This window comes from Dipodomys spectabilis, unplaced genomic scaffold, assembly GCF_019054845.1.
Source record: "Dipodomys spectabilis isolate Male_0828 unplaced genomic scaffold, ASM1905484v1 ptg000009l, whole genome shotgun sequence".
Taxonomy (NCBI): Eukaryota; Metazoa; Chordata; class Mammalia; order Rodentia; family Heteromyidae; genus Dipodomys; species Dipodomys spectabilis.
In genome coordinates, this window is record NW_024870686.1 from 22,920,822 (window position 1) to 22,940,073 (window position 19,252).

At 36.0% G+C, this 19,252-nt stretch overlaps 1 protein-coding gene across 1 annotated transcript in view; it reads left to right on the plus strand.

The window, feature by feature from the left end:
• The window catches only part of Asb5 (ankyrin repeat and SOCS box containing 5), a 61,397-nt gene extending 43,435 nt beyond the window's left edge, over nt 1-17,962 (plus strand). Inside the window, exons 3-8 of the mRNA XM_042701477.1 lie at nt 8,405-8,484; nt 13,328-13,435; nt 14,111-14,261; nt 14,427-14,561; nt 16,107-16,298; nt 17,710-17,962. Coding sequence (XP_042557411.1) covers nt 8,405-8,484; nt 13,328-13,435; nt 14,111-14,261; nt 14,427-14,561; nt 16,107-16,298; nt 17,710-17,837 — 794 coding nt within the window. The 3' untranslated portion in view covers nt 17,838-17,962. The remainder of the gene's footprint in view (nt 1-8,404; nt 8,485-13,327; nt 13,436-14,110; nt 14,262-14,426; nt 14,562-16,106; nt 16,299-17,709) is intronic.
• Nucleotides 17,963-19,252: the final 1,290 nt, after the last annotated feature.

Sequence of the window (19,252 nt, forward strand, 5' to 3'; positions counted from 1 at the left end):
CTTAGGCCTCCTCCTATCTCCACCAGGGCTTTTGCAAAGGCTGACACTGAATACTGGTATACTAGGAAACACAGCAGGCCTCATTCTTCAAGTTTCCTTCTGGTAAACCCCCTGTGTAAGTCCATTTTTACCCTTTGTTGCATGTGATTGTCCTAAATGAGACAAAACAGACCAATGTCTACCTTGTTCCTTAAGGTCTTATAAGCTCTTCATACTTTTTAGGGATGGGAGTAGAGTTGCCTTAGACCTACAGCTTCCTCCTAATACTTAGGACCAATATGAAAAGTCTGTATTAGTGGATGTCTACCTTCCTTCCTTTTCTCCCCAACTGTCTTCTCTCTCGTCTCTCATCATTTTCATTTGACCTATTCACACTTTGTAGATTCTTCTCACCCTACTAATGTACCTTCCCCCTACCTGGAGCCTCCCTCTTGACTTAAGCCATCTTCAAGCCACTGCTTGAGAACCACAATCACAGAGATGCCTCAACAAATTACTGTGTAGCATGAGGAAGAGAACTGAATGCAACCAGGAAAGAGCAAAGTTTTTGGTGGGAAATGTGTGACTGAGTCCACTTTCAGTTTTCAAAAGAATCTGTAAGGCAGTGTTAGAGAAAAAGGAGGCTCTGACTGGTGTTACAGATAGTCGCTCCTTCAGGGTAACAGTGACAAACTGTATTCACTGGGAGCCATTAAAGTTTTTGAACCCCAAAGTGGCAGTGTTTTGGAGGCAGCCACAGATTCTGTGTGGCTATGTCCATCTAGTAAGGTAGACTTCCTGCCTGCCACAGGCACAGTCTGAGACTCCAGGAACTTGTAGATTTTAGTTTTAATTCAGTGGCATAGAATGAACAGAAGAATCTGGTGACAGCAAATCATCTGGAAGTCATGGTCCAAAAAATAGCAGAGCATTGCAATTGTAGATCATGAAAACAAACAAACAAACCCTCAATGAAGGCTCAGCTTGGTTCCACATGCTTGTGATTCCCAGCTCCTCTTGAAGCAGCGATTAGGAGAATCATGGTTCTAGGCCAAAAAGTTACTTAGATCCTAAGCTCAAACAAAAAGCCAGGCATGATGCTATCTCTTGTAATTCCAGCGTCATGAGATGCATAAGCAAGAGGATTGAACACTGAGGTCAAGCCAAGGCAAAAAAAAAAAAAAAAAAAAAGAAGACCCAATCCAAAACATATCCAAAGCAAAAGAGGTCTGCGGGTGTGGCTCAAGGGGTAGAGCAGTAACAAATAGGACACATTTGGGAGATCGAATCCTAGTACCATTACAAAAAAAATGTCAAAATCATATTCTGGGTGAATAGTGAGGCCACTGCCTTTCTAATTTTAATAAAAATGATTGGTTCAGGCTCTCATGTTTAATATAGATTGTTGGAAAGATGTGAATAGAAACATACTTATGATTCTTTTGTGAGAGAAACAGTGGCACAAAACAGGGTATTAACAGTATCAACAGTGGTGGTTGAGATATTGTCAAAGTTGGGCTGATGTTCAAATGGCTGAAGCAAAAGAGATTCCAGGTATTGGCCTGTGGGGTGTGAGAAACAGAGAAGCAACTTTTTTTTTTTTTGTCTGTTGTGGGGCCTGAGCTCTGGGCCTGGGTACTGCCCCTCAGCTCTTCAGCTCAAGGCTAGCTCTCTACCACTTGAGAGACAGCAGCGCCACTTCCAGCTTTTTTTGCTTATGTAGTGCTGAGGATTCGAACCCAGGGCTTCATGCATGCAAAGCAACACTTTACCACTGAGCCACCTTCCCAGTCCCAAGAAGCAACTTTGAAACAACTGGATGAATTATCATTTACTGAATTGTTATTTTCTGAGAGGGAGGTTTTAGAAAGAGCAAGTCTAGAGTTCAGTTTTGGACATGTTAAATCCAATTGCTACCTAGATGTTCAAGTGGAGAAATTTGCTAGCCAGGTGGAAATGAAAGTCTTGTATTTAGAGGAGAGTATTGGTATTGACATACAAAACCAACATGTAGATAATATTTATATCCAGGGAACTAGTAAGGATCTCAAGAGTGAGTATAGATGCAAAAGCTGAGCTTGAGATCATAAGGCTTCAGAGAGTATATGAAGAGAACTTTCCTTTTCACAAAAAAATGCCAAAAAATACAAAACAACATCAAAAAATCCCACATGCACTAGTTTTATATACTTAAGGTTTCCTGGTTTCAGATCTTGACTACCACGATTCTGAAGAGCTTTTCAGAGAGAGAGGTTGAGAATAATAAGACAGGGCAGTCTCAATCCTTGAAGACCCTGGATTTTTACAAAATATCATTTCTTTCTTATTAGGCTTGGTCTCAAGAATTCCTGTTATTCTTTGTTTTTTAGTCTTTTGTCTGAAAGCACATAAACAAAATCCAGCAAATGCCTGGTGACTTAACCTACTTTTAAACTTGTGTGTAAATATGGGCTAAATTTTTTCATATGATACAAAACACATTTGGGAGAAGCCTTTTAAAAAATAAGATCCAAAATTAGATAGAGTCTTGCAAAGGGTTTGTGGAATCTAAGGGCCCTGCATTGAAGCAAATGGTTGATTTAAATTTTTATATCTAGGAAAGCTTTAAATGCATTAAATGTATTAATAAAGGAAAAATGTTGTATGAAAATGTCACTTGTTCTCAACTCGTTACAGTTCTGTGTGTACTTCTCATTTGGAGAATAGTAAAGAAAAATGTGTTTGAGCAGATCCTTTGGGGTCTCAACACCACTGTTAAGTGAATTTTCTACATTTCATTTCACTGATGCACTAAGATTGGGAACAGACAAACTCTGTATAATAAATGGTCTCATCATAGCCAGAGACATAGGTCAAATTATAATGTCTTTATTTCACTATAGAGCATAGAGTATAAGAAGAAAAAATAAGCTAGGATGATCCTATTTTCAAATAAATAGGAGCAATCAATTTTTTTTTAAAGGTGATTCTGAAAGTGGATCAGATTTCCAAAAGCTCCTTTTCTTTGTGGAGGTGAACGGTCATATTACAGGGAGTGGAGGGCTTCCTAAAATGGCCAAAAGAACTAGCAAGTGACCAGTGAGGGTTCCCCCACCCCCCAGCTTACACTGACTAAAAAACAAAAAGATATGAGTCGGGTTTATCTCAGCAGTGGCTGGCTTGAAGTGCCCTGGGGAGATGGCGATTTAGGTATGATACAGATCTTTACAAAACTTTATCTATCTATCTATCTATCTATCTATCTATCTATCTATCTATCTATCTATCTATCTATATGGATAAAACTGTGATTGCTTTTAGTTCTAGCAATGTGTTGTTTACAAGACAAGGCAGGCTTTCGCCCTGTAAATAATCTACCAGATATCTGGAAAACTGGTTCCATTTCTAAATATAGGCACAGTTACCTCCTGCAAAGCTGCACAGTCTGGAACAGTACGCATTTGATCAGCATGATCAAAGTTAGATAGTTTGTAAAACAATTTCACTCTGAATAATTTATTCTAATGAGTTAAATTGAAAACATGTATTTTTAGAGAAGTGGTTTTATTGCTTTTATTCTAGATACTCAAATTCTAACAAGATTACACAGCTGCTAAACAGTGGTTCGGGGGCATAATCTTGTAGCTGTGTATTATCTTGAGGTATTTATATTTTGTTTGATCTTAAGAAAGTTTATAAATCAGATGTAAAACAGCTATCATAAAGGTAAGAAGTTTATTGTTAGACATTAAAAAAAGTCATTTGTAGTTGCTAATTTTCAGGTTTGATTTGGGAGAAACAGGAAAGGAGAAAAACTTAACTAGAAAACAGAACATTATCTAGTATCTTTTAATCCTCACATGTTACAAAGATGAGTTATAAAATTCCAAGAAATTATCGGAAGTAAATGAGGTGAGGTTCAAGTTAAGAAAGCAGAATTCAAAACAGAAGATTGTTTTTATTTGGAAGTGTGCCCCTTCTACAAATTACTCCTTCAAAAGATTGGTTTATTTCTTGTTACTGCAGGAAGAAAATATAACAGCAGTTAAAAAAAACAAACAAACTATTCTTAAGTAGTTGTACATCTTCATCAATGTCTTAACTTCCTTCATTCTCCTCCAGCAATTCTTAATTTTGGTCCTTGTGTAACTATTTTTGTGAATCCCTCTTTGTCTCTCTTAGTTTCTGTCTCTGTCTCTGTCTCTCTCTCTGTGAACAGTAAGACATGACTTGCTAAAATTTTTCAAAAGACTAATTGAGAACACTTTGATGCAAAGGAGAGGAGCTGGCTGGGAGGAATATAAGAAGATCTAATATAAGGCAGCCTCAGATAATAGTAGAACAAAATAAATCCAAAATGAATCCAAAAGGCTATTGCTTGTGATTGGCAAAGACCAATCCCATCTGACTATTGTGCTAGCTAGTGATGATGGAAAGGTAGACTGCAGAAATGATTCAGCACCCTAAAATCCTGCATATTTCTTCAGAAATGAATTTACTGCAACATTTTATTATATCACATAAGATGGAAGATCCAGATGATTTATGAAAATTACAAGTGATGGCTTAAATTTGAGCATATGGTTGAGCATTGATTGATAAAGATTTGACTAATTTTCCATTTCTCTGCTGATTAAGCTGAACATCATGGTTTCACATTTGCAAACTATTTGGAAAACTAATATGAGTTTTCTGTTCTGTTGCTTAAATATTTACACTGAATATTGACACATGTTCTGGAGTCTAGAGTTTTAATCCACACTCAAGTTTCTTCAAAGGAGTATGGATGATTTGGTCAAATTTTATCTTAGAAGCTAACTCATCTCTTGATCATTTTCCCCCAGAGAATTTTGTTTATAATGGTGAATTTTGCATTTTAATTAGTAAAAACATCAGGCTCTAATCTCTTATAAATTATTGATTTGTCACCAAATTTTGTTCCACCAATATTTATTACTGTACATTATTAAAATTGACCTTTAAATATATAACAAAACTATGCATATTACAAAGAAGTAACATACAAAAATTCTAATAGTGGAAAAATCAAAGAAGTGGATATTTGATTTACTATTTTGTAAACAAGTGAAATGAACACTTCTAGATAAGCTAAAAATGCTTTATAAAGTATGTATTTATCAATCTATAAAGGAAATATAGTTGACTTTATTACAGACTTACAGTGCTTCAAATTTAAAACCATGATCATCATTTCTGTGTGACTAATGATAAGCATGTGGATAAAAATTGTACCATTTCTACGCTATTCTTAGGGAGGTGCTTTATTTTTCTTCCTATAAAGATGTGATAAGTCTTAATTTTCATTGGCCTTTTTTCCTGAAATTACAAGATTGAAAAAACAATCTAATGAAAAGGACTTTGAATGAAGCAGGCTGTATTTTAAAATTTCATGATCTGATTAATAAAGGCAGAATAGAATCAAAGTTCCTGAGTATGTAAGAAATAGACCCAGTATTAGAAAAAGCTCAAATTAACAGTAATGTAGAATAATTTGTCACTTTTTGTTCTCTGGTTTGACTTTTCTGTACATTTTTACCATCTCCTGTGTCTGTAAGCCTCTTATCAAAGCAGCATCCTACAAATTTTGCTAAGGATAAAATAAAATAAGATAGCTGTTTGTATTAGAGGGTTTTTATTTTTATAGAGATATTAAAAGAAAAATAGACCAGTGAAATAACTTAGAACAACAAAAGTTTCCACAGAAACTGGATTACACAGAGTTAAAGGTGTTGTCTCTGAACTTAAAGAGGGTGCAGTTTGGGTTTTATATCTATAACAAGACACTTTGGATCTTGGGTGAATTTCTTAGTCTCTTGAGTCACAGTTTCCTAGCTGGGAAAATAAGGGTAATAGTTGTGCCTCCTTCTAAGGATCTCTGGGTGGATTAAAACTTACACTTAGTCGTTATGACCAGTCTGGTGAGGACTAAGGGCATTTTTTATTTAGTTGGATTTATCAATAATTCATTTTTCTTAATGCTGAGACTTGCTGTGATAGTGCTCTGAACTTCTGGCAAGAAGAGAGGAAGGGGGGGCAGAGGAGAGGGGAGGGGAGGGGAGGGGAGGGGAGGAGAGGGGAGGGGAGGAGAGGAGGAGAGAGGCTTATGAGTTGATCCTCTCTGACCCATTTGACCCCTGTGATAGAACCCATCTTAACTTCAATGGCTGAAACCAATTTTCTGCATTGATTTAAGAAATTCTGGAAAACAGAAAGTAACTGTGAAACAACTTTCAATGTACTTACAGTTAAAGGAAGAACTGAATAAAATCTTGTGAAAAGACATCGTAAAGCAATCACCCTGGAGAGGGGGGTGGAATTCTGAACAATGTTTCCTTACTTATTAGATCCAAAGATGTAGATGGCAAAAGTTAAAATTATTAAATTGTCTTTGTTTAGGACATCAGTGAAGTGTAATCCTTATTAATTTTCTGACACAGAAAGACTCCAAGAATTTAGAATAATGCTGTTTCTGACCCATACTCCCAGAAATTAACTGTCACCCCATAGTATTGGCTGAACATTCTGATACTTTTTTTCCATAAAACTCATACCATCAGCATTTGAAGGAAGATATTGGAGGCAGGAGAATTTCTTCTCTGCCGAATATCACTCTATGTATGTCAATAAGCAAATCAAGGAAGGCAGTACTGTTTGGATTGTGGTTAGAAGCAAACTCTAGGCATTTGGACTACATATTCCTCTAAGTTGCTTCTTTTTTTTTCTAAGTTTCATTTCCCCAGATTTGTACATCCTTCATATCATTGTTATGAGAATTAAATAGACCTGTACATAGGACTTACCTATTACAATGGATAAAGTAAATTCTGTCCAGCATAGCTACTGTAATTATTGCTCATGCATCAATGGTAAAAACATTCTCTGGCCTCCTGGCCCTTAGTGTTGCATTTTCAATCAAGGGCTATTGTATAATTAGGCATAAAAAATTGAGGAGTGGCAGTTCACTCATGGTGTGATAGAAAACTCTAGTAAGACCATATATGGCATCACAGATAAAATCACACACTAATGAGATGGTTTCTAAAACACAGCATTCATGCAACTATATTTCCTAAATCATTAAACAAGTTTGAGACAGACTTTTCACGAAGCTTATGTTTCTCATTAATAGCTAAGTGAATTCATTTCCATTGTGTTAGGATCAGCATTTTTAAAAATACATTGTTATTTTATTTAAAGAGAGAGAAAGTAGTCAAAGACAAAATAGATATTGACAACCATTATCATATTACATTGAGAAGATTTTCTCTCTAGTGAGGGTTATTTTTACTTAACCGTGTCCTTGAAGTGACATTATTTTTTTCTGGTGAACATAGTCTGCCTGCCTGCCTGCCTGCCTGCTTTCCTTCCTTCCTTCCTTTCTTCCTTCCTTCTTCTCTCTCTCTCTCTCTCTCTCTCTCTCTCCTCTCTCTCTCTCTCTCTCTCTCTCTCTCTCTCTGTCTCTCTTTCTTTCAGGGCTTATGTGCTGTCCATGAGCTCTTTTTTGCACAAGGCTAGTGCTTGAGCAACAACTCCACTTCTAGCTTCTAGGTGGTTAATTAGAGAAAATGGTCTCAGAGACTTTCCTGCCCGTTATTGTTTCTTATTGCAAATAAGGGAAACCATGGGACCTCAGATCGCAGCTAAGATTATAGCTATGAGCCACAGACATCTAGCTCTGCTTTCTTAATCATCTTAAAACGTCGAATACTATCTCACTGTATCCATAATACTGAATTGAAATGAAAGAAAAAAATCACTGTACACCCAGAATTGTATTCACCCAGGTGGCTGTAAAGTGAGAGATGGAAGAGGATTGTGTGCTTCTGGTGGTATCTGGGCACCAAGGAAGACAGAGGAAGAGAAGGAAAAGTGGCTTCATGTTACAGGACTGATTCTTCTCATGGGAGAGGTGCAGGAAAACTTGGGGGACGAGATCCTGAGAGGCCAGAATCACCAGAACACAGTTGGTCGGGGGTTGAATACCAATGCCCTCCTAGTATGGCACAGAGTTTTACTGACTAATAATCGGAGGCATGGGATCAGAAGGACAACAGAGCAGGCCAGTAAGATGGAGAAGTGACTGTTTTGGTTGCTATCAATGCCAAAACAATTTACATTTTTTCTGGTTGTATATAAATATAAGATTGTTTTGTTTCCCCCACTTGGGGCCATGTGTTCATCATAATCTTTCTCCTCTTTGGAGGAATTTAGTGGGTACATTGAGTCTAGTGGAGTTCTAGAACATGCATTAGAGACCTTCTTACCTTGCCTTCAGGTAAGAAGAAAATGTCCTAGCGTGTGGAATTCAAGTATTTCAGGCATCTCATTGAATGTTGCATGTGAATCATGTATGTCACAGAGTAATTGAGCCTGTGAGGGATTTCTTTGACTCGCATTTTTCTGTTTCTTTTTCTTATTTTGACAGGTTCCTGGGCAGATCGATCACCACTACACGAAGCTGCAAGTCAAGGGCGTCTTCTTGCTCTAAGGACATTATTATCACAGGTAAAAATATTACATGTTATCGCTCACAACACACCCATTTTTCGATGACCATGGAGCACTGTCAAAACCAACCACTTTAAAAATAGCAAGATTGTTTGCATTTTACTACAGCCTTCTCATTTTAATACAGTTCAGGCAAGTCAGTAGTTTCTGGTTTGCTTTTGAATATCCTTTATGACTATTTTGTTATGATCTTTGGCCTGAGTGTTTTGAATATATTTGTTCAATGATACACATATTTAAGCAACTAGTAATTGGATTTGGGGATTATTTATTAAGCATTTTGAATATGCATACCTCCATACAATGTGTGCAAATAACTGAAGATTTAGTTCAGTTACATAATAGTCAAAAAAAAGGAAGGGTAATCAGACCCATGGTGAAAAGTTTAAATTATGGTAATCTGTAAATGTAAACAATGTGGGCAATAGAATTTACTTGCTCTCCAGATAAAGCAGAGGAAAAGATTTAAAAACAAAACAATATAGCAATTCCTTCCTGAAACTGTAAATATTCTGGGCTGTGTAGTTTGTTTTTTAAGGTTTCAGCCTGATTCAAATGTACACCCAGTTCGGGAAGTTACAACAGTTTTTACCTTGCAGTATCAATGAGAATTGAATTTTCCATGAATGAGAAAGGGATGGTCTTGTGGTCATTTGAACAGTCCTGTCTGGGAGTCCAGACACCTGGGCCCCCAAACTGGCATTTAAGGGAGCTAACAGCCCTATCTGAGCTCCATTTTCTCATCTGTAAAATGAAGATGGGTATGAGATGTCTCCATGGGAATGTCCAGTTCTGTGACAACCATGTGACTCTTTTGCTCATCACTTGATGATGGGGAAAATGAAACCCTATAAAAAAAGGTCAGTAATTTCGAGGGGGTAATCCTTCAGATAGGGTCAAGCAGTTCTTTGAGAGGAGAGCAGTTCCAAGGTATTTCTCAATGTGTATCCATGCTTCACCAGCTGGCCGGCCAAAAACAGTGAGAGGCTCACCCAGTGCCTTCTGACCCTGTCATCTGGTCTCTCTAGTGAGCAGCAGTCAGAGGCAGCACTCCAAACTGGACTACTGACTAAGAACTTGAAACTTTTAGAAAGACATTGAAGGGATCTTAAAATTTTCCACTTAATCGTCATAAAATTGTGGGAGTTTCATTTTTATGATACTTCATGTGTGTTCCAGTATTAGTAATCTTTCAGATTACTATTTGGCCATGAGACTATTTGGCCTTGAGATTCTTCCAGTAACAGTACTTCAGATGATTGTCAACTAATGAATTACTAGTGATATCAAGAAGGCAAAAGATCTTATATCCTAATATTGTTTATTTATTTTAGTCTGGTTCAGACTCTACATAGTCTTTAGTTTCACCAATAAATAATAAATGAAAATTAACAAAGTAAAAGTTAAAGAACATATACCCTCAACTGTTACTTGAACGAAATATTTAACACATTCTAGGCCAAGGTATTACAGTACTTGAATAAAAAAATAACAGAATTATTTATATGAGATTTACATATTTATGGGTTAGAACATGATTATTTAATTCATATGTACAAAGTATAATGATCAAATCGAGGTGGTTAATGCTTCTATCTCCTTAAACCAATTTTGTAATTGTTTACTAACAATGTTTATGCACATATTTATGGAATGTTCTTGATACTCTGATACATATACACATTAGGACATGACTAAATCAGGATAATTAATATGTTCATCTCCTTAACATTATTTTAAGTCTGGAGACGTCCAGTTTCAGAACAAATGAAATCAGCGTATCAAAGAAATACTTATACTGCTGTAACTATCGCAACACTATTCATACTGACCAACATGGAATCAATCAGGGTATCCTTTAGCCATGAATGGATAAAATGTGGTCTCTAAACACAAGGGAATATTCTTCATAAAAAGTATGGAATTGGAGGATACTAAATGAAATGATTCAGACATAGAAAGACAAATACCACATGCAAATTAATGCTTGATAGCAATGGCTCTGAATATAAAATAGCATTTGCTTGAGTCTCGAAGAAAAGAAAGAAAAGAAAGAAGGAAAATATTAAATGGAAACCAAAACAGTCAGAAGTCATAAAGGGCTAGTGCACAATTCACATAGTTTATCGTAGTTCACAAATGACTTCTAAGATCAACTGTGAAAGGCAAAGGAGTTTTGACAACTGATTTTGTTAGTATTTAAATTGGTCATCCTGGTAAACTGGAAACTGGTTTCCATGAGGTTTTGTGATCTTCAAAATAGCATTCCCTAATAAAAACAAATGCTGATGGGGATATGGCCAAAAGAGAACACTGCTACACTGTTGGTGGGAATGTAAACTTGTTCAACTACTGTGGAAAGCAGCATGGAGGTTCCTCAACAGACTAAACATAGAGTTCCCCTATGACCCAGCAATCCATATGTAGGCATTTACCCAAATTGAACACAAACAAAACCACACTAAACCAGCACAACCCTATTCATTGCAGTATTATTTACCATACCTAAGATACAGAATCAACCCAGATACCGGGATGATGACTGGATGAAGAAAATGTGATGTATATACACAATGGAATTCTACGCTTCTATCAGAAAAAAATGACATTGCCCATTCGCAAGAAAATGGAAAGACTTGGAAAAAAGTTTTTAAGCAAAGCAAGCCAAACCCAAAGAAACACAGGCTTCATGATTTCCCTTATTTGTAATAACTAGAATATGTCTATAGTATTCTTAGCAGAGGATTACAATAGCTCAATAGCTAGGTGCATATGACCATATAAAATGAAGTTTATCAAAATGTTCTTTAAGAAATGGAAATAAGGGTTTTTATAATGTACTATTTGCAATTCTTTCTTTTTTTTCTTTCTGTTTTCTTTTGGCTTATGTCCTGTTGTCACTGTTTTTGATTTTTTTGTTTTTATATGTTTTTATTGTAAAAATACTGTACAGAGGGGTTACAGTTACATGAGTAAGGTAGTACATTTCCTATTGAGCATTGTTACCTCCTCCTCTGTTTTTATCCTACCAACCCTTCCCTCCCCACTTCCCCAACTCTTCTCCCCCACCCCCGAAGTTGTAAAGTTCATTTTCACCAGAGTGTCTTGTACATCTCATTGTTACAATGGGTCAACCTGTATCCTTATTTCAGCATTTTGTTATTTCCCACCCCTTCCCTAAATTAGAAAAATGTATATACAAGTGCAGGGCACCGAAATCAAATACAGTGAAAACAGGGATTATACCGCTGGGGAAGAACATACAAAAGAAACAAAAAAAATCACATAGAACATTATAGATACATTAAAAACAATAGCAAGCAAGAAAAAAATATTTGTATCCCTATTTTTGGGTTCATTTTGCTTAACATCATATTATATGGTCATATATACATAGTTTTTGGATCTTTTCTGCCTGTCCTAGACATACACTAGTTATTGCAAATAAGGGAAGCCATGGGACCTATGTTTCTTTGGGCCTGGCTTACTTCACTTAATATAATTTTTTTCTAAGTTCATTTCCTGAAAAATGGGGCAATGCCATTCTTTCTGATGGAGGCATAGAATTCCATTGTGTGTGTGTGTGTGTGTGTGTGTGTGTGTGTGTGTGTGTGTGTGTGTGTATAACATTTTCTTGATCCATTCATCTACTGAGGGGGATCTGGGTTGGTTTCATATCTTAGTTATGGTAAATAATGCTGCAATAAACATAGTTGTGCTGGTAGCTTTAGTGTGGTCTTGTTTGTAATCATTTAGGTAAATGCCCAATCCCATTTGGGATTGCTGGGTCATAGGGGAGCTCTATGTGGAGTCTTTTGAGGAACCTCTATACTGCTTTCCAAAGCGGTTGAACAAGTTTACACTCCTACCAACAATGCAGTAGGGTTCCCTTTGGCCACATCCCCTCCAGCATCTGTTTTTAGATTTCTTGATTTTAGACATTGTAACTGGGGTGAGGTGGAATCTCAATATTGTTTTGATATGCATTTCTTTATGGCTAGAGAAGTTGAGCATGTGTCTATTGGCCATTTTTATTGCCTCTTCAGAGAAGTTTCTCTTTAAGACTTTGGCCCACTTATTTATAGGGCAGATGTTTCTTTGAGATATGTTGTTGGGGGATTTAATTTTTTAAGTTCTAAATATATTTTAGATATGAGACCCTTGTCCATTGTATGGCTAGTGAAGATCTTCTCCCAATCCGTGGGCTTTCTATTGATCTTGCTAGCATGTCCTTTGCCATGCAGAAGCTTTGCAGTTTCATGCAATCCTATTTGTCCAACCTTTCTTTGATTTATTGTGTTTCTGGGTCTTTATTAAGAAAATTTCAGCCTGTACAAAGGAGCTTTAGAATTTCTCCCATTCCTTCCTGCGATGTTTTCAGGGTTTCTACTTTGACTTTGAAATCTTTTATCCATTTGAAGTTGATTCTGGTGCAGGATGATATATAAGGATCTAGCTTTAGTTTTCTACAGGTGTTAAACCAATTTTGCTAGCACCATTCTGTATCCTTTGTCTTGTATGTAAGTTCATCTGATTTGTGTAAGAAGAGGTGAATCACAGAAAAGGTGGGACAAGGGTGATACTCATAGACACTATGTTGGAAATGAACTTTCCAACTTGTGGTAGGAGGAAAGTTGAGGGGGAAGCAGGAGCAAATGAGGGAGGAGGTAACACTTTTCAAAAAGAAATGTACTCATAACCTTATTTTTGCAACAGTAACCCCTCTGTATATCACTTTTACAATAAAACAATAAAATATCGCACTCCCAAATGATGTTGGTGCTGATGATTTGCTATACTTTTGTGCTCACCTTCCAAAACTCTTTTGTGTTGCCTTTAGGGTTATAATGTAAATGCAGTGACCATTGACCACATTACCCCATTGCATGAAGCCTGCCTGGGAGATCATGTCGCGTGTGCCAGAACTCTTCTAGAAGCTGGAGCTAATGTAAGCACCTTTGCAAGCATTCATAGTTTCATATCTACTGACTGAGAGACTCAAATAAAACTTTCCCTTTTTCTTTCTCAATTGTTTTCCAAAATACTCATAAAAATGAAGCCTTGAGTTGCCTCAGGGCACTCTGAAAGGGATTTCCTATGATGGTATGAATTGGTAACCTGCTGCATAAGCATATGGAATATTTAGGTTATTTTCTGCTTTCATGACTCTAAAGTAGCACTAGATGAAGACCTTTAGCCCTATAATCTTTTCTCCTCTTTGGGATGATTTTTTCCTTAGCTAAATTCTCAGAAATGGAATGACTGATTTCACAATGTAAGTACTCACCATCAGCAAAATGGCTTCATCAAAATTCATCATTATTACATTTTCTTGTCTTCCTGAAATGTACCTCAGTGTTGAAAGTCCTTGTTTCATACTCATGAATTTCACTAGCAGCATACCCAATTCCTGTGAATTATCTGCCATATCATATTTCTGGGTTTTTTTCTTAAAAATTTAAAACCATTTAATGGATGTGTAGGGGATAAATAGACTTTGTCATATTTATCCCACACATTTTTTCCAATGAATGGATCACATAATTTTTGAAAATGCATGAATAAATTTGGTTATTCATTCATGACTTGTGAGTCTCATAATTAGATTTTGGGTTTGACTTAGGTCAATGCAGTTACCATCGATGGGGTGACTCCGTTGTTCAATGCGTGCTCACAAGGCAGTGCAAGTTGCACAGAACTTCTTCTGGAATATGGAGCCAAAGCCCAGCTGGAGTCCAGCCTTCCATCTCCTACACATGAGGCTGCCAACAAAGGTACCTTGGTTGTGGGATTAAGAGAAAGGGGAAAAAATTCTGGAAATGCAGCACTGCACATATCTTTCCATGAATAACATTCTATTGGGGTCAAGGTAGTGGTTGAGATGCATGTGGAGGTAGATATTAAGTAAAAGTAACCTCATTTTTCCTCTGTGTTGACAGGTCACCATGAATGTCTAGACATCCTGATATCCTGGGGCATAGATGTTGACCAAGAAATTCCTCATTTGGGCACTCCTCTTTATGTAGCTTGTATGGCACAGCAATTCCATTGCGTCTGGAAGCTTCTTTATGCTGGTATATTTCCTTAAAACGTCTTTCACTCTGTCCATATATTTTAGCAGTTATTTCTTTAAGCTTCTTTGGAAATTATAACTCATTACTAAATATGTTTTACATTTTTGCACATTGGTATCTAACTAAAATAGAACCTCATTCTTTATTAGAAGACATCAAAGTTCATTGATACATAATCTATATTTTGTACACATCACATTTACACACATTTGGTTATAAAATGAACTGTGGAACCCCACTTTGTATAATAAAATACAAGTTCTTTCCCAGACTTCTTGTTCCATTTTACTGAAATGACTTTAAGTCTTTTTCCAGTTGCATGAAATAACTCACTCTTCAAGGTTCAGATGAATGTCACTGAGAAATATTACCAAATTAATTGAGATCATAGCAGTCTTTCCCCTGTCTTGGGATCTGCTGCTCCTTTAGGGTGGGAACTATGTCCTCAACCCAGTGTTCTCATCCTATTACCTCTTCTTTGCAGCATAGAATTTTCTCTCATGTAGTAGATGCTAAAATATACATATTTTAAACAAATTATATCTATGGTATTTACTGTTTACGATAATTGATTGCTGGTATATTCAGATAGGCATTTCTACTGTAATCTCTTTATATATAACTCTTACCTTGGATAAGCCGAAATTCTTGTTCTTTTAAGCAGAATGAGTACTTCATTTTTGTTCTATATAGTGCCTTAAACACAAGTTCGGTTAGTAATTGTTGATAGGTTATTTTCTCCTCTAAATTGGGAATAACAAATATCGTTTTTGTACTATTTTGCTAAGTTATATTAATTTTTCTACTAAAATATTTATAATGGGTTCAAAAATATCAAAAAGTCCTTTTATACAGCATTGATTGACATTTTCAGACCCTGTTTGTTAATAAAATTGTAAGAATTTCTTCTAGTTTTACCTTGCTTGCAAATATTGTTGATATGCTTTTCCACTTGAATACGCAAGCCTTTCTACAGTCATTTGTATCAATTATGCGAGTAGAATGGTGGCAGGATGTCTATATATGCCTACATATTTCATATCTTGACTCGAGTTTTCCACGGAACTTCAGATCTCTATTTCCTTGAACTAAATGAAAAGAATAAAAATTATAAGCTCTTGATTAATACTAAAAGCTACTGCATATGAAGAAAAATATATACGAGTGTGTGAACAGAATCATTAACTGTTTAGACAATCAGTAAGATTGCTATTGGGATTACTTAACATAAAAAATCCCTTTTAATTCTTTCAAGCATGCAGAGAAATATTTGAGAATATTACAAATATGTGTACCTTCTTATCTAGATATATGCATATATAAGGCCCTTAGAGTTGAATATAAGGTTTGAATATTTATACATATATCTAAATATATTTATCTTGTATATTCGTGAGGAATGCATAACACATGCATCTAAAACAAATGACATTATAAACAGAGGTTCCTCCGTATCTATTCTCATTTGCCTTCCCTATCACCTCCCCACAAAGGAAACCAATTCATCTAGTAATTTTCTTTCCTTCACTCTCTATTGAAATGTAGGTGCTGATGTTCAGAAAGGCAAGTATTGGGACACTCCGTTACATGCTGCTGCTCAACAGTCTAGTACAGAAGTTGTAAACTTACTGCTGGAATTTGGAGCAGATATCAATGCCAAGAACACAGAGCTTCTGCGACCTATTGATGTAGCTACAGCTAACAGTGCAATGGAAAGGATACTACTTCAACACGAAGGTAAGGGGGAGAGATGGGCACATTCATAATCACAAACGTAAATTCGCCTGACATAGTGAAAGGCTGTGTTTGGACATGTAAAATAATGGCATGCAACTTGCATGAAGCTTTTTCAACATTTATTTCCAAGCAATTCATCTATAATGACATCATCCTGTAATCCAGGTGCTCAGGTGGTAGAAATCAGGAGAATCATGTTTCAAATCCAGTCTGGAGAAAAAAGTTAGTGAGTTCTCCTATCCAATAAGCAGCAAAAATGGGCTGGGATGGGGCTTAAATGGCGTGGCAGATGACACTTAGAGTACAAAGGTCATAAATTCAAACCCACTACCACAAAGAGACAAATTCATCATCATTTTAATTTTCACCATATCTAACCACTCATATCCCTTTGGTGAAGGATATTCAGCTTGTTTTGACACTGCATGTTATCTTGTTCTGATATAAAAGCCTGTTAACTTATTTTGGGGAACATATTCCATTTTATCAGGGAGTATGCTTCCTGTAGAATGCTGCAGACATGTAACAAGGAAAGATGGTCTCACTTCAGAAAAAAAAAATCAATTTTAAGTATAATTTGTTAAACTTGGTCCTGAGATTATAACAATTTTGTCGGTCATGGGGCTTGAACTCTGGGCCTTGGTGCTGTCCCTCAGCTCTTCAGCGCAAGACTAGCACTCTACCACTTGAGCCACAGCGCCACTTCCAGCTTTTTCTGTTTATGTGGTGCTGAGGAATTGAACCAAGGACCTCATGCATGCAAGGCTAGCACTCTACCACTGAGCCACCTTACCAGCTGTAACAAAAAATTTTTTAAGATTAAATATCAAATCTGTATCTGAGGAAAAGCTATAATTTTGAATTTTCTACTTTTTGCAGTGAATCACATTACTTGTGGTTTTTTATGCCAGTATGCATTTCTGAGGCTTTTTAATGCAACAACAATTTCGCATGGAAATCATCTTTGTTGTATGACCTCATAAATCAAAGTAATACAAATGTATTTAGGTAAACTTCCTTAGTATATTCATTATAATAGTTTACTACATTGCTGGGCACCAGTGGCTCACACTTGTAATCCTAGCTACTCAGGATAAGAGCTGAGGATCTCGGTTCAAAACCAGCCCAGGCAGGAAAGTCCATGAGACTCTTATCTCCAACAAACCACCAGGAAAGTGGAAATAGTGCTGTAGCTCAAGTGGTAAATCATTGGCCTTGAGCTGAAAAGCTGAGGGACAGCACCCAGGCTCAGAGTTCAAGCCCCATGACCGACCAAAATAAATAAAAATAATTTCCAACAAAACAGTATAATGGTTTTGTTTTTGTTGTTATCGTTATATTTCATGTATCTTATGACATAAAAATTTGTTTTGGTTAGAATTAACAAATACCTTCCTGTCTTCTCTCGTAGCTACCCCGAGTTCTCTCTGCCAACTTTGCCGACTGTGTATCCGAAACTATATTGGGAGACCCAGATTGCACCTGATATCAGAGCTGCAACTGCCAACCTTACTACAGAATTTCTTACAGTATCGATAAGGTGGTAAAATAACTTAAAATTCTGTGAAAATCAGGAATTCCTACTTCATTTGCATAATGAATGCTTCATAATAAGGTGTAATTGAGCATAAATAAGTTCAAAGTATGAAATGGAGAAGCAGTGAAATACCTAAGGAGTTAGTACTGTTGTTTTATTTTTACTGTCTTTTTGATTATAATATGTTTAAATACCTACACATTATCGCTGTTCTAATACATCCTCTTATTAAGGAAAAACAAGATTGGGAAATTCTCCATTTTGTGTTTATTCAAAGTCAAAAAATACTACTTATTAAAATTTTTATTTAATTATTAACTCCAAATGTATTATATTTTAAAAGATTTCTATGTCCAAGTAATAGTTTAAGAGTAATTTTTACTCCTGTCATTGGTTATCTGTGTTTTAATATTGACAAAAGTGATTACAATGTAGAAATGACAGTTAATGCTTTTTGAATAAAGATGATTCTATTTCAAAGCATTCTTTATGTTGAATGTACACTTGACATTCTAATGATCCATAAATGAAGAAAAGAAAGGAGAATTTCCCTTCCTCCCTGCAAAGAAACTCAAAAGTCATTTCACTGAAGTAAATGGGCCTGTGACAGAAGCTAGCAAGGTAGAAAGTTAGCCTGCCCTCTCTCCTGTCATATGCTGATATGGCTATTTTTAAACCTCTCTCCTCAAGAGTGGGTTCTTAAAGTCTGTCTTCAATGCTTTCCTACATTTACTCCAGGCTTCTTTTTGGAAATTGTCCATCACAACTAAGAGAATATGGACTTTATGTCTGATAAAGAGGCCCAGGGACCATCAGTCTAAATCAAATCTTTTAAAAATGGAAGACAAGTCTCCTGAAGTCATAGAATTTTCAAAAAAAATAAAAAGATACGCCCCAAAGGAAAAGTCTTGTCATGAATTTGAATAGTGCTGCTTGGGATACCAGAGACATTCAAAATTACTTATGTATAGATTGAATATCAGTGCTTCAAATTAGTTTTTTATTTGTTAATTATCTTTAGGTAGTTGTACAAAGGAGGTGCCATATAACAAAGGAGTTTATGAATACAACATGTCTTGATCTGACCAGTGTCACTTTCTCCAATATACATACCCTTCTTTGACCCAACCCTGTTATCTATTAATACTTGTTAATTGTAACTGATTGCATACTGTCCAACCTGTTTACGAACAGATTTATAGGTACATTCTATCTACCACAAATGGAGGGAACCAATGCAATCTTTGCGTCCGGCTTATTTCACATAATATTTTTTTCCAAGTCTTTACATCTCCTTACAAATGGTACAATGTCATTTTTTAATAGATGAGTGAAATTTCAATGTATATATATATATATATATATATATATATATATATATATACACACTCATCTATATGTATGTATATAATCCATT